This window comes from Archocentrus centrarchus, chromosome 20 (assembly GCF_007364275.1).
Source record: "Archocentrus centrarchus isolate MPI-CPG fArcCen1 chromosome 20, fArcCen1, whole genome shotgun sequence".
NCBI classification, from domain to species: Eukaryota; Metazoa; Chordata; class Actinopteri; order Cichliformes; family Cichlidae; genus Archocentrus; species Archocentrus centrarchus.
This window is the reverse complement of record NC_044365.1, coordinates 30,656,825-30,670,482: the sequence shown is the minus strand read 5'-3', so window position 1 is coordinate 30,670,482 and position 13,658 is coordinate 30,656,825. Positions and strand designations below refer to the sequence as shown.

Genomic DNA, 13,658 nt, shown 5'->3' with positions numbered 1-13,658 from the left:
ACAGACAGGGGCTGGACGAATATCAAAATAAAACAGGAAGTATGACAAGGGAACAGAGACGCAAACCTGACAGAATACAGAGAGACACGAGGGACTAGAAATAACTGAGGGCAACTCTAACAGATAACAAAACAACCTGAGAAAACGGAAACCATACCAAGAAAACATAAAACACTGGGCCACCGGCCCAGGACATGACAGGTTCCTCCTATCTAAATTGACCAAACCAGTTTATAATGGCAAGTTGTTCACAATATTATGAATATTATGACATTTGATTTGGCATTGACCTTCAGTTAAAAACTGTCCAAACAGACATACTCACCCATGTCAGCTATTCCAACTATACACTAAAAAGCATTCATTGAATGTGGTTTTGAGAATGCAGTCTGCAGCAGTAACAGGCAGCAGAAAGTAACTGAAACTGAAGGAGAGACAAAAGCTGTGTAAAGCAAATGGAAACAGAGGAAGAAGCTGATGGAGGAATGGAAGAAGGGGATGGACCCAGCTGAAACAGACTGAGAATGCTGGCTCTTTGCTTTTATGAGTCCTCTCTCTATCTACCATCACTGTCTGTTTTTTCATCGTCCCACATTACCCTCTCTTCCACTCTGCCTCCTTCTCTGTTTCCAGATGCAGGGCAAACAAAGCATTTTGGGGGAGACTCAGCTGTTCTACAGATGGGATCAAAAACATATTGTGCGTGCATGTGCTATTTTGTGCACGGTGTATTGTGTATTTGTGAAGTCGTTTCAGCCAGTTTCCAAAGTAGTTCAGGTGCATTTTACAACTGGGAGTGAAATTGGTATTAAAAAGTAAGTGGGGCATGTGTGCTTAGAATATTTTCCTATTGGCAATATTTCCCCAGTGTTTCATATCACTGTGTAGAAATCTCATGTAATACATTTACTGAAACAGGTTTTCTTTAAGTCAGTTCACTTTGGTGCATGAATAGAATATCTTTATTTCCAATAATATCTGGATTTCCCACCTTGTATTTTGGCAGAAGACCTCCTGGCACAAAAGCACAAGAGAATTTTTCCTTTAATTGTACCATGACAGCAAACTGAAACTGAAAATGTGAGATACTGTTAAGATGATCTCAAACCAGAGACATAAATGCAACAAATACTTACGAAAGAATTATTATGAAACCAGTATGATGAACCAGTAATCCCATACATTCACCTCCTCATCCAAATTCCTTGATAACTTCAGGACTGGTGTTACAATCTGACTGTGAAGAAGCTGAAGTTGAAAGAGCTGGAATCTGGATACTCAGAATGGGGGTTGACACACACTTCACTGCTCTGCTTTAACTAGAGCAAACAAGGCCACAGACATGTCTTGACCCGCCTAAGCCAGAGCTCACCTGGTGAAAGAAGGTGAAGGCGGAGGGGGCTTTGAAAACAAAATGAGCAGCAGAAAGACAAAGAAGAGGAATGATGGGATAGAGTAAGCTATTTTTTTGAAAGAATAAGTGGAGGGAGAGTCAAGAAGGTGGGAATGGACTTCAAGGAGAGTGTGCGGGAATGGGAGGTAGTCACGCCTTTATACACAAAACGGTCTTTGAAATGCAATTACGCTTAATTTTCAGCAGGATTCTGCGACATTCATTCAGCTGATGTTGCCACTATACACACAGTGTGTTTGCTTTGTCTACAGCAGTGATGACAAAAATCAGTGGAATGTGGGCTGATAGCTTTGTGCGATAGCAAAAAGAGTTGATGTGTGACTTTATTTGTAGATTTTCATGTGTGGATAGGGGATGTAAGGGTGGCTGAGTTACAAGAATGGGTCTGTGTGTGTGTGTGTGTGTGTGTGTGTGTGTGTGTCGGGGGTGTCTGTTTGGAGGGTGGGGAGGGGGCAATGAGGCTGTTAAAGCGGTAAAGGAAGTGATCTCAGAAAGGAAACTTGGTGCTGAATTAGAGGAAGTGCAGAGCTGAGTTTGATTTGTGTTTCCCTTCATGGTGATTGGAGGAAAAGGGGAAAAGTGAGGAGAGTCAGATTAAAAAGCAGGAGGAAAGAAGAGGTGCAGAAAGGACAGGCAGGAAGAGCAGAAGCCAAGAAGGCTGCCCAGTATGGAAAACAGATTAAATACAAAAGATGACTCGAGACAACGGAAGGAATCATTGAAATTATTAAAGCGCTGATACATTATAATTTGAAAGCAAGGATAACAAGGAGGAAGAAGAGGAAGGGATGAAGGAAATGAAAGGGGGTGGAAAATGAGATGTGGTTGTGGTAATTTCCCATGTGCTGTAATCATCTCTGCTTTGGTGAGAAGCCTTTCGCTCATCCATCCGGGTGCGCGCACACATGTTTGTGTCTTTGATTGTATGTGTGGACACAAATACAGTAGTAGTTTGTTTTTGTTTTTTTCTTCTTCTCTGTTGAATTACAGAGCGCTGCAGGGGCTGTTTTTGGCACAGGATCTGAGTGTGTTTACTCAAACACACACTCACATATTTTTGGGCATTTCTGATTTAGTTTCCTTTCATCTAGTTCTGTTTTCATTCCGCTTCATAGTTTGTTATAGCGTCTCTTCTTTTTATGTCACCCCATTTTTTTCCCATTGCGTCCCACATATTCCCACCATCATGAAACTCTGTACAAAATATCAAGAGACAAAATTAAACTGCTCTCACAGCCACTGCAGGTTTGTTCTGAGATAGAAATATGCCCAAATAAAAGGTTTATCACCCTGGGAACATGGCTGAGCTCAATCTGCCTGTTAGATTAGGACGTGCCTGGCTTATGACATAATTTGAAATTTGAACTGTTCCATACTGTTAGATAAACGCTAATAGGGCTTGAAAGCAGTAAGAAGTGACTTTCTGTGCAGAAAGAATTTGCAGCTTCAATTACATGCGTATTATATTTTAATGGAGCATTTTCTGAATCCAGAACATCCGATATTTGCGTGCTACGTTTGCTGGCTTTAAGGTGACATTGAAAATTTCGATGTGACATAAAAGTTAACAAGAATTATCCTTTGGCTGCCATGAATATATTCCCAAGTCATGCTCATGATTTAAAGCCTGTGATGTGCACTTCCTTTGTCACTGCCACAGACCGGCACACACACAAGTTTCGCCTTGTATGCACCATAGATAGTCTACTGCTTACGGTGTGCTCACACAAACCCAGCTGGCTCATAGACTTCATAAGTTACACTCTCTTTTTATCCAGATACATTCAGCACACCAGAGTGCACTGGCAGACTGTAACCAACAAATCGTGGGAAGTCTGCTTTCATCAAACATTTCTCTCATTTCTTCCCATTGCAGAAACTTTTCTGTGCATGCGTGTTTGTGCGCCTGTTTTCCTCTCATTTTCTATTTGGACCATTTTTAGAATGAGTGTTCTCTTCAAAGGGCAGCTGGGTATGTTTTGGACAGTTTTCTTTTCCTTTTGTGTGTGTGTGTGTGTGTGTGTGTGTGTGTGTGTGTGTGTGTGTGTGTGTGTGTGTGTGTGTGTGTGTGTGTGTGTGTGTGTGTGTGTGTGTGTGTGCTTTATTTGAATGCATCTATGTTTAGTCATTCTGTGCAGACGTTCCCAAATTTTGCATACTTGTGTGCTCTGATGCATGTCTGCGTTGTTTGTGTTTACATTTATATGTCTGTCTGAATGTGTACACAGGAATCTGAGATGATGTTTCAGCCAGAGTCTGATCAGATGTCTCCAGGTGAACCTAAGGTCAGAATATACACACATGAAAACACACATGCACACAACCACACGTTTTATGTGGTTTGTGAACAAACCCACTATGAAGACTATTGCACAATGTTGAATTTGTTTTAGTCTTATGACCGTAAACTGTGCTTTTAAATTGACCTTTGCAATGACTCATGGTTGCAGTCTCCACCCCTGGACCTGATCGACACAGGGAAAGGACTGAAGGTGCAGACAGCAGCGCCTCATCTGGTTAGCCTGGGCAGTGGAAGACTGAGTGTGGCTATTACTGTTCTGCCACTGAAAGAAGGTACCCCCCACACACACACAAACACACACATGTAGCACATCCTGAAATCTTCAAATGTTATTTCTCACTATTCATGTAAAGCTCTTACCTGAAATGAAAAAACGTGTCCTCCATCCTTTACTTATTGACTTCCACTTTGCCATCTTCCCCTTCTTCTCCCAAACATTTGTCCTCTTCCCTGGACGAGTCACTTCATTTCTGTGGTTACTGCAGAAGTGGCGTGGGGGGGTGATGCCATGGAAAAGCAATACTTTATCAAGACAATGAGCCAACACATATTTGCACAAGTTATTCAATCAACCGCCCTGGCTATTGTTGTTTATTAACATTCATTCGTTGTCATGTTTTGGTTAAGGCACAGCCTGAATCCACAGTTAACCATTCAAAAACGAAGCGAATGCTTTGGCAGCAGACTACAACCTAAACAGCAGTAACACAAATGACACACACGGCGACTGTTTTACGCAACAAAGTAAGAGCACTCGCTTGATTAAAGTGAAAGACTGAAATCCAGAGCTTTCCTTTGGAATGTTCACTGCTATTTATATCAGTGCAGTCTATAGTTTTCATTCATAACAGACCACACACTACAGTTAATGGAACACATGATGAAAAGTGTACACACAGGATAAAATTTCCTGTGTTCTATAATGATGGCGTATTATAGTTATTTATAGCCTGTCTCCTTCAGCAAGCCAGGTGTCACAGCTTCATTACTCTTTTAGGTAGCTGGCCAAATCACTAAAGGGAAAAGATCAAAGCGATGAGAGAGCCACGCTTGTACAAGTGATTATAACTTAGTAGCCTGAAGACAGCACACTGAATATACAAACTGACAGACATTATATGAAAAGCTTTAAAAGACAGTGAATGCTGTATCGGTCCTTCCAAGGATAACAGTGATAGCTCTCATTCATATGCTTGTAGTTTTCATGTGTCTTGCACGGCTCACAAGGCTCTGATTATAATGCCTTTGCAACAAGAACAGTGCACACTGCAATTTATATGGATGGATTCGACACTTAACCTTTAGTCAGGGTTAATACAAAAATAAAATAAAAATAAACTTACAAATACAGCACAAAGGCAGATTGTAATGTCGGAGTCAGCTTTGTGACATTTTCACTTCATCATCGTTGCCCACTGCCTTGACACGCACTTTGAAGCACGCCAAGAATGTGGATAAGACATTTGTACTCTGCAACATGTCTACATACATAACAACTTAAGATATAAACCCCTTTAAGTATGGCTCACACCTTCTATTTCCCCTATATTTAAGTTCTACTGCTTGCATGAATGCATTTCTTCATGTTTCAGGGGTTACCCGTATAGGCAGAGAAGATGCTCCAATTCCTCAAGATATTACCATTCAAGGGCCTGGCATCGAGGCAGAGCACTGTGTCATCATCAATGAAGGTCTGTGTTGGTTCACTTTATCTGAAATAACTTCATAATCTTGTCAGGCTCCTGAATAAACACAGTTCTATCGTCCTTTCCACACTGGCAAGTGTGTTTACATCTTTACATCTGATCGTGGGAAAGGAAAAATGACTCCTCCTTTCATTAGCAAGCTTTTAATCTTTGTTTATAATCCTAAAATATTACTTTTAGTAAAATCCACTGAAGACAAATCCGGTCATGAAGTGTGATTATGCGTTTGACATTTAGAAGAGCTGTTAAATTCCGTCTCAAGTGCAATAATTTTTGTCTTGTTTTTAGAAGATTATTCTGACAAACCAGCAGCCAAAGCATAATATACTTTCTTAATCTTCTAAGGCCTAAAAGCATTTAGCCTATGGTGTTTTGGGCTGTTGAAGGAAGAGCTTTGAGGAGACGGGAGGAACTGAATGATTAATTACATTGTTGTTTTTGTTCCTGTGTGACGCCTTTTTTAAATTACATTAAGTACCTTTTATTGACAGTGGAAACTGCATGATTTTGCACGCATGCCATTATCAAGGGGAGTTAACATGGTCATCTCATGTTGGGGTGAATGACACTTCACTGTTACTCAATTACCCTCGTTATCAACAGGAGGGGTGGTGACCCTGGACCCCTGCGGCCACCTTTGCAGTCTTGATGGAGTCCAGGTCGCTGTGCCAACACCACTCACTCAGGGTAAGAGCTCTGCTCACACACACACACACACACACACATGCACAGTGTAAGTCAGCCTGCTTTCAGAAAAAGCCTGTATACTGCACATCAGCATACAAACCTTGTCACACACTCATATACACACTTTGAGATGCTGCCACCTACTGGTGCATAGTAGTACTGAAGTCAAGTGGAAGTTGACTTCATTGCTGAGTGTAGATACCTCCAGTATTTCATAACTCGTGTGCAACAGAGAGAAAGTGGTTAGTTTTTTGGTTTGGTTAACTTGCATTCCACTCTGTGTCTGTGTGAGTCATATGGGCACAGTTAAGTTTCTGCATGCAAGCAACAGGGTGTGCTTTTTTTTCGCCTTCATTTACAGCTACACACATATAGTCCTGTGTATATGTGTGTTCATGCATTTCAGTATGTTTGTGTGTATGTTTGTGTGTATGTATGTGTGTGCGTATTTCTGGGTAATTCGTAGTGGTTTGGAAGAGCTAGCTGCTACAATGAGTCACAGCTTCCAGCAACTGCAGAGCATGCACAACCCTTCAGAGTGTTATTGGAGACTGCAGAAAGTTCTCAAAACACAGCACAGTCACCCAAAGTCAAATGGATTTCTCTTCTTATCTTGCTCTCCATGCCTCCCTACGTGGACGTGTCTGTTTTTTGTCCGCCAGTATCTTAATCTATCTGTCTTTCACCTTTTTCCCCTCACTTCTTTTCACCTCTCTGAACAGCCCTGGATTTACTCAGTTACAGTTGGCTCTCCCTGTTTCACTGTTTTTGCCTCCTGCGACACTTTCGTCTGCGCTGTCCTTCTTTCAGCTTTCTCTCTCCCACTTGAAATGACAAGCAGCACACTCACTTGTCAGCCCTTTCTGTTTAAACTTTTGTCCTCTTTCTTGTGCCCTGGAAAAGGTCTGGCCGGTTAAAGTTAAACATTGACAGGCCTATTTAACTTCCCACTGTGCCTGGCTGATTCAAATATTGACATCATCCTGGTGGGTCCACACACGCGAGGCTGGGGCGCTGTGAAATAGCACTGGTGGGGAAAAGGAACTGAAAAAGAAAAAACAAAGTGGGGGTTAAGAAGTCAGAAGAGAGTGCTTAGGAAACCTATGGAAAAAGGAAAAGAGTAAGAACATCTTTTATCCACTAGCCTCAGTTACTCTGGGATGAGTTAGTCTAACCACACACACTAATAGTAGTCATGCACACTACTCTGGAGATAGTTATGTTCGGGAAAGGATCTGTGGATCTTGGGAATTCAGCATTGACCTGGAATCACATCAGTTTTGCTGCTAACTCAGTTCAGCCGCTGGGAGACACTTATAGAGTAGCAATATGTTTATATAATGTAATAACGGAGGTGGAACAAAGGAAATCATTAAGGTGCAAGAAAGTCACTGACAAACCAGCTCTACAGTTACGTTGTTGGTTTATTCATAAGATCTATTAACTGGAAGGTTGCTGGAACTTTAGATTTGTTCCATCTTTGTGTGTTTTTCCCATTTCTCCAAGATTTGTGTTCTTACTTTTTCAGTGGATTTGTGGGGTCATAAAACAAAATCTCTCAACATCTGCACCAGAAAGGAGCAAATTTATTTATTATTCACATCATGCTTTGCAGTTAATAGCTTACATTTTGTCTGCAGATTAGAGGTCTGGTGCTCAGTCTGTGAGGCATACTCTGAAATTTCTTTTGTTCCATTTCTCTGTTATTTTATCTTAAAGTCACATCTTAATCTTAGAGAGCCGGGCTCTATGGTTTGGTTTTATGCCGGTGCAGGGCTTTTTCATAGGAAAGAGCAGTAAAATAGGTAGGGAGACAAAGAAAGCTGAAGGGGTGGGGGTGGAGGGGGTGAGTCTACCAAATACCTCAATGCCGAACTGTCTTTGAACTAACCAACTGCATACAGGGGTCGTGGCGGGTTATGCTGTTCCTTTACAGCCGGTCTTTAATCAAATGCGCTCATTAATTTGGTCCTTTCAGTGCCATTTTGGTGTAAAAAAAAAACAAAAAACATTGATACTCACCCTGTATCACTTATTCCCTGCCGTTAATTATTGACCTGCACTCCCCCCTTTTTGGCTGACATGTGGTACAGTCCCGGACTCTCGGACTCGTGGATGGTAAATCTGTGAACCAACTTTCTCCCACAAGGAGACAAGAGGAGGCGGAACATCACGGAGGAGGGAGGCAGCGCAGGGGTGGACAGCGGCGCAGATATATAATTACTTTGTATCTGTTTTGCAGTTAAGGGAAAAGTTCTTGTAGGTCTTGTCATGATAAGACGCTGAAGGAAAGCAAATAGTTACCGGACTCGAAAAGGTTTGTGACGGATTTGTATTTGCTTTTTTTTTTTTTTTTTACAAAGTAACGTTGTATTTATTCGGGCTTTGTGAGGACTCAAATGCTTTACTGAACTTTATCCATCTGCAGTACTTGGTGTTACATCATATTTAGGAATGAAATAGTGCTCTGTTGCGAAGCAAAGGTTGGGAAATATTTTAGCATGAAAAACACATGTCTAGCTTTAAACTGTGACGCAGGCTGTTTTTTGTTTGTTTGTTTTCTCTTCTTTTGGGGTTTGTTTGAGTTTGTGATTTTTTTGTTTGTTTTATTTATGTGAGGATAAGAAGCATAATTCATTGCTTATATTCCATTCGCACCAATAATATCTTCATACTGCTTGGTCCTCTGTTTCTTAATGTTTGTGCTAAGGGAAAATGCCTGTTTGCTTTCCATCTCTGATGCATATGATGGCTGATTGACCTTCATACCAGTAGCATTAGAGCAGCATGCTCTTTGGACTGAATGACCAGTGATCCCAGTCTTAAAGGTATCATTAATCGATCTCTGTATTTGCTTATAAAAGTGCATTATAGAGCACTTTTATCAGTCAGGATTAACTGCATTTGCTCAGCAGCTGATATAAAAGCAAAAAGTCCGTTTTATTGGTTAAAATTATTCTATTCTATTGAATGTTGTTAGTCTAAAGGTCAGTAGTAGGCACACAGTCACTGAACTGCTGTCTGTTTTCGTTTTTTATGGATTATTTTTTGCTTTTTGCCTGCTGAAAATGATAAAGGACAGTAAATATCGCATGGGTCAGTAAATCACATGTGTCATTGTTACAGCAGGTTAGAGGTGTGAGTCACAAGTGTTGCTCACTTGTTTTCATATTTTTAGCCACATTCTGACAGTGTTCCACCACAGCGTTTAGTCTGCACCATTTTCATGTAAATGAACTTTGTGTGCAGGTCTCAGGGTTACAGGTCAGCTGGCAAGTTCACACACAGGTGTGAGTACAGTTCAAAAAGAGACCTAGTCCATGGTTAGAAAGGCGTACTCAGTGGTCAGGATACCTGACACCTGAAAACAAAACCTGCCTCTTTGTCACGGATGTTATTGTCCTCACAAACCTTTCTCACGCCCTGCAGCACATTTGGGATTTTGCTTTTTCCAGTTTTACACTATAAAATGGATTAAACCTATCTTTTTTGATCCGAATTTTATTTTTTATGTTTGCCCTATTCTCTCTTTTGAGAGAAATATAGTTGATTAGAGGTTGTTAATAGGTTATTCACAGGTCCTGTGCTTGAGGGGAGTTGATGCTTTGTTGATAAGATTTGAGACAGAGCAGGCGGAAGACGGTTCTCAGTTGGCGAGGAGACAAATTACGCCTGTAAGTGTGTGCATGTGGAAGATGGAATGACTAATATGCTCTGACTCCTCTGAGAAACATCAGAGTGTCTTTTCATGGTGTTACTGCTCTGCCCTTGTGCCTGGGAGAGTGATAATTTGTGGTTTTGAGGACAATTTGCTCTCCCACAGGGACCTGTTTGTGTGTATATTTATTTCATGAGTGAGCACACTCAGTCTGAGATTTAGCTTTAGTACCATGTAGATTCAAGGGCTCATAACAAAGACAGCATTTTTGTAATAGTTTTCATATTGGGGGGGATAATTTTGGCTGACCGTGCACCGGCGCTGTTGCGTATGAATGCCACAAATGTCACACCGAGTAGCAGGTAGCTGAGTTTCATCTTGGCACATGTTTGATCTTGTGAAATTGGTTTATTTTGCCTTCTACCCTAATGGTCTCAATCAGCAATTGCGCCTCTTATGTTAAGCAAACAGTGAAACAGATTTAAGTTTCTCCTCCCATAACATTGTGGCGAGAGTGCAGATCTACATGGGGACAGAAATTGGCTCCAGACGTGCAGCTCCAGCTACATCTGCGTCCTCAAAGACTCTGAGGTCTGACTTTGTAGATTGGAAACTTTAAATTATCCTATAAATGTATATACAGACTAATTTCAGCTTTTGTTGTTGTTGTAAAGGGTCTGCGCGTATGGGTTTGTGTGGGGGAGGGGGGGGGGCATGCACTGACATGGGAGGCAAATTTAATTTGCTGGTAAACAAGTGAACACGTGAATGAGATTAGAGCAGTTTTATTGTGGATGGAGTGTCTGTTGGTAGTCCCCCCCCCCAATAAAAAGTCATTAAGGACAGCAGACTTAAATTTAGGTTTTGTGTCTTGATATTGTGTCACAGATGGATTTAGGTGTGAGGATTTGTATATCTCTTTGTTTCTGTGCTCTTTTTGCTTTGACTCATATCTTGCTATCTGTGCTGAGGGTAGAAATGAGGAGAGAATTCATTAGGATTTATTTGCTAGCTGAGGGAAAGACATGACGTCACACTTTAACCTCCACTTTAAAAGTGGCTAATGAGGGTAGGAAATTAGATTTTTACAAGAGCTGTGTGTGTGTGTGTGTGTGTGTATGCTGTTACACTAAATACTGAGAGGTACTGGGATTCATTAGGCAGATGCTGTTATGAGACACATTGCGACACGCACAGATACGTTTTAAAGATTAACACCTTTACTCACGTCTGGCGAGGAGAAACATTATTATTAGATCTTACTCATACTTGCTGACACGTTAGCTTGTGTCTGTGTGTGTGTGTGTGTGTGTGTGTGTGTGTGTGTGTGTGTGTGTGTGTGTGTGTGCTGCCCGACATCGTTTTATCAGTCATGATGCCACTTCCTCATAGTTTGTGGCCAAACCTGCAAACTTATGTTTACATAAGTATGGATTTGAGCGCTTCACAGTCCAGCTGTGCAGACTAAACATTTCTTTCACTGTTTGCATGTGTGTGCGAGTGTGTGTGTGTGTGTGTGCGTGTGTGCGTGTTGTCCACTCCACATCTCAGCCGCAATCAGATCTCCCCCTATGTTGAGAATAGCAGCTTTGAGGGGGTAAAAAACTGCTTGTGAAATGCTCTAAGGTAATGTCTAGACAGATCCGACCTTTCTCATTTAAATTCTACTGTTGAATTTGGTCATTAATACAGCGATCTGCATGAGATGTTCAATATACTGGAAATGTGAGAAAGAAAAATGCTAAAAAAAAAAAAGAGAGAGAATGAGAGGACAAGAAAGAATAAACACAATCTGGACATTTTTCCATTCAGGCTTTTTCCACCCCCTCCTCTTGCCTCAGTGGTTGTGTCTGACTTCAGGTCCAAAGAATCTGATGTAAGAAATGGAGCTTATTAAGGAGGTGCTTTTTTTTAGTCTTTTACACATAACGTTGTGGGGGTTTCACAGTAAGGCTTTTCAACAATTGAATATACTAAGTGAGACCAGTGATTGCATGTTGATTTAAGAAAACTGGCCATCAGCATTACTTTCCTCCTTGCCTCAAAAAGTTCATCAGTGTATTGTTTTAATCTTTCTTTTCCTGGCGATTTTTCTATGTTTTCCCCACATACGACCTCCTGTATCTGTGTGAGTGCCGCTCTCTGTTGCTGTCTCAAGTATTTGGACAGCTGTGGCTGCCTGTGTGTGTTACAGAGGCTGTGACCCTGACATCTTGTTTGATACCTGGCCCTCTCAGCCTAATTGATGGCCAGAGCAAACACAGCGGTTCGCTTCGCATGTGTATGTGCAAGAGTGTGCGTCTGGCTGTGAATAAACATTCCAGGCTCATACTAATTTAAAGCTCTACTTAAGACTTAACTCTTCATACAGTATATTTTACATTATATATATATATATATATATATATATATATATATATATATATATATATATATATATATATATATATATATATATATATATATATATGCACTGTAATAGGGGTGTTGTAATGGTTTATATGTGCTTTGTAAGATTCTCGTCCTGTATCTCCTACCTGGTGCCTGTCAGTATTCATTTATCATTTATCGCAGTAATTTGAGCTGTATCTCAAAGGTAACCCTGTCTGTTTGTGTTTTCCTTTCAGGTTATTCTCTGTGTCTGGGTAAATCCTATTTCTTCCGGTTCAACCATCCTGAAGAAGCCAGCAGAATGAAGAACATGCTTCCCCAAAAGAGCCCCGTATCCGCTTTAGCTTACAACACAGGTATGCACACGAGTGGCTGACGGAGGCGGAGGGGCACGCCCTTTTCCTGATCCCGAGCTTTGCTTGATCCCTCTTCTTTTTTTCTCCTCTCTGCCTTAATTTTGCCATATACAGCATATACCTGTTTTGATCATTGCTTTGCTACCTTTCACTTCTTTGCCGTCTTCAGTGCCCCATTAGATTCGGCTGCTGATGTAACATCTGCTGCTCTTTTCTCCAGTCGCTTGACAGTTATGTCAGGGTAGAGTTACAGGTAGCTCACGCTCCAGACAGGTTTTAGCCTTAAGTGCATGTGTGTTGCATCCCATTCAGACCAACACAGTGACATGACCCACCTCTCAAACAGGGTTGAAAGCATGTCAGGCACTGACCCAGTTTAATGACCTGGTTCAGCCACGAAGACTGGACATAAATTCAGATTTTGAAGATCAGATGTCATCTAACTGACTGGCAGAAAAAAAAGGAGAGAGGGAAAGGGTAATATAAAGCATGAATAAGTGATGCATATGAACTTAACTTTTCTCTGCACATTAAGCATGTCTGCTTTCTGAAAGTAGTGGGAGAAAGTCAGTGTTAGGGCGGCGGCAGGTGTTTCTTTCAATCTTCTCATATGTCTTTCCTAAATGCACAAACGCGCTGTCACGCACATGCTAAAACTCCAAATTCAAAGCAGATTGGAATGTTTTGGTCATATGGTACCTGTCCATTGCTATGGCGATGCAGCTGGACTCTGCTGTCTCTTTGGTGATTGATCGAGCAGTGCGCAAGGTGCGCGCACGTGTGGGGTTGCTGTATTCAGTGGAAATCTTTGCTCTTTAAACAAACAGACATAAGGAATGCATGCGTCTCATCCACAGCTTCACGCACACGGGTTAGGAAAAATTATTATTACATGCAGCAATAATCTTTAACATTTCCAAGACCTGCACTTTTGATATGTCCACCTAGAGGGAGGGCTCCCACACAAACAATGAATATCTGGGCACAGAAGAGAGCAATCAGGAAAGGAGTTGATGCACACCAGCTCTCCAGTGTAAATCTGCCCATGTATGGACACAAACACCAAGTGTGTGTGTGTGTGTGTGTGTGTGAGCATGCGTGTGTGTTTCTAGATGTTATGATGTCTTTCAGTTTATGCCTCAGT

The 13,658-nt window shown here is 41.3% G+C and overlaps 1 protein-coding gene across 7 annotated transcripts in view; it reads left to right on the top strand.

Moving 5' to 3' along the window:
- phldb2b (pleckstrin homology-like domain, family B, member 2b) overlaps window positions 1-13,658 on the top strand; it is a 40,262-nt gene that overhangs the window by 7,604 nt on the left and 19,000 nt on the right. For 4 of the 7 annotated variants that reach the window (XM_030756317.1, XM_030756315.1, XM_030756316.1 and 1 more), the window contains exons 2-6: window positions 3,643-3,699; window positions 3,865-3,988; window positions 5,309-5,407; window positions 6,026-6,109; window positions 12,395-12,514. In XM_030756317.1, coding sequence (XP_030612177.1) covers window positions 3,643-3,699; window positions 3,865-3,988; window positions 5,309-5,407; window positions 6,026-6,109; window positions 12,395-12,514 — 484 coding nt within the window. Of the gene's footprint in view, window positions 1-1,491; window positions 1,540-3,642; window positions 3,700-3,864; window positions 3,989-5,308; window positions 5,408-6,025; window positions 6,110-7,166; window positions 7,230-8,264; window positions 8,427-12,394; window positions 12,515-13,658 lie in introns of those variants that run through there. The other 3 variants (XM_030756314.1, XM_030756320.1, XM_030756319.1) reach the window with 3 other exon arrangements.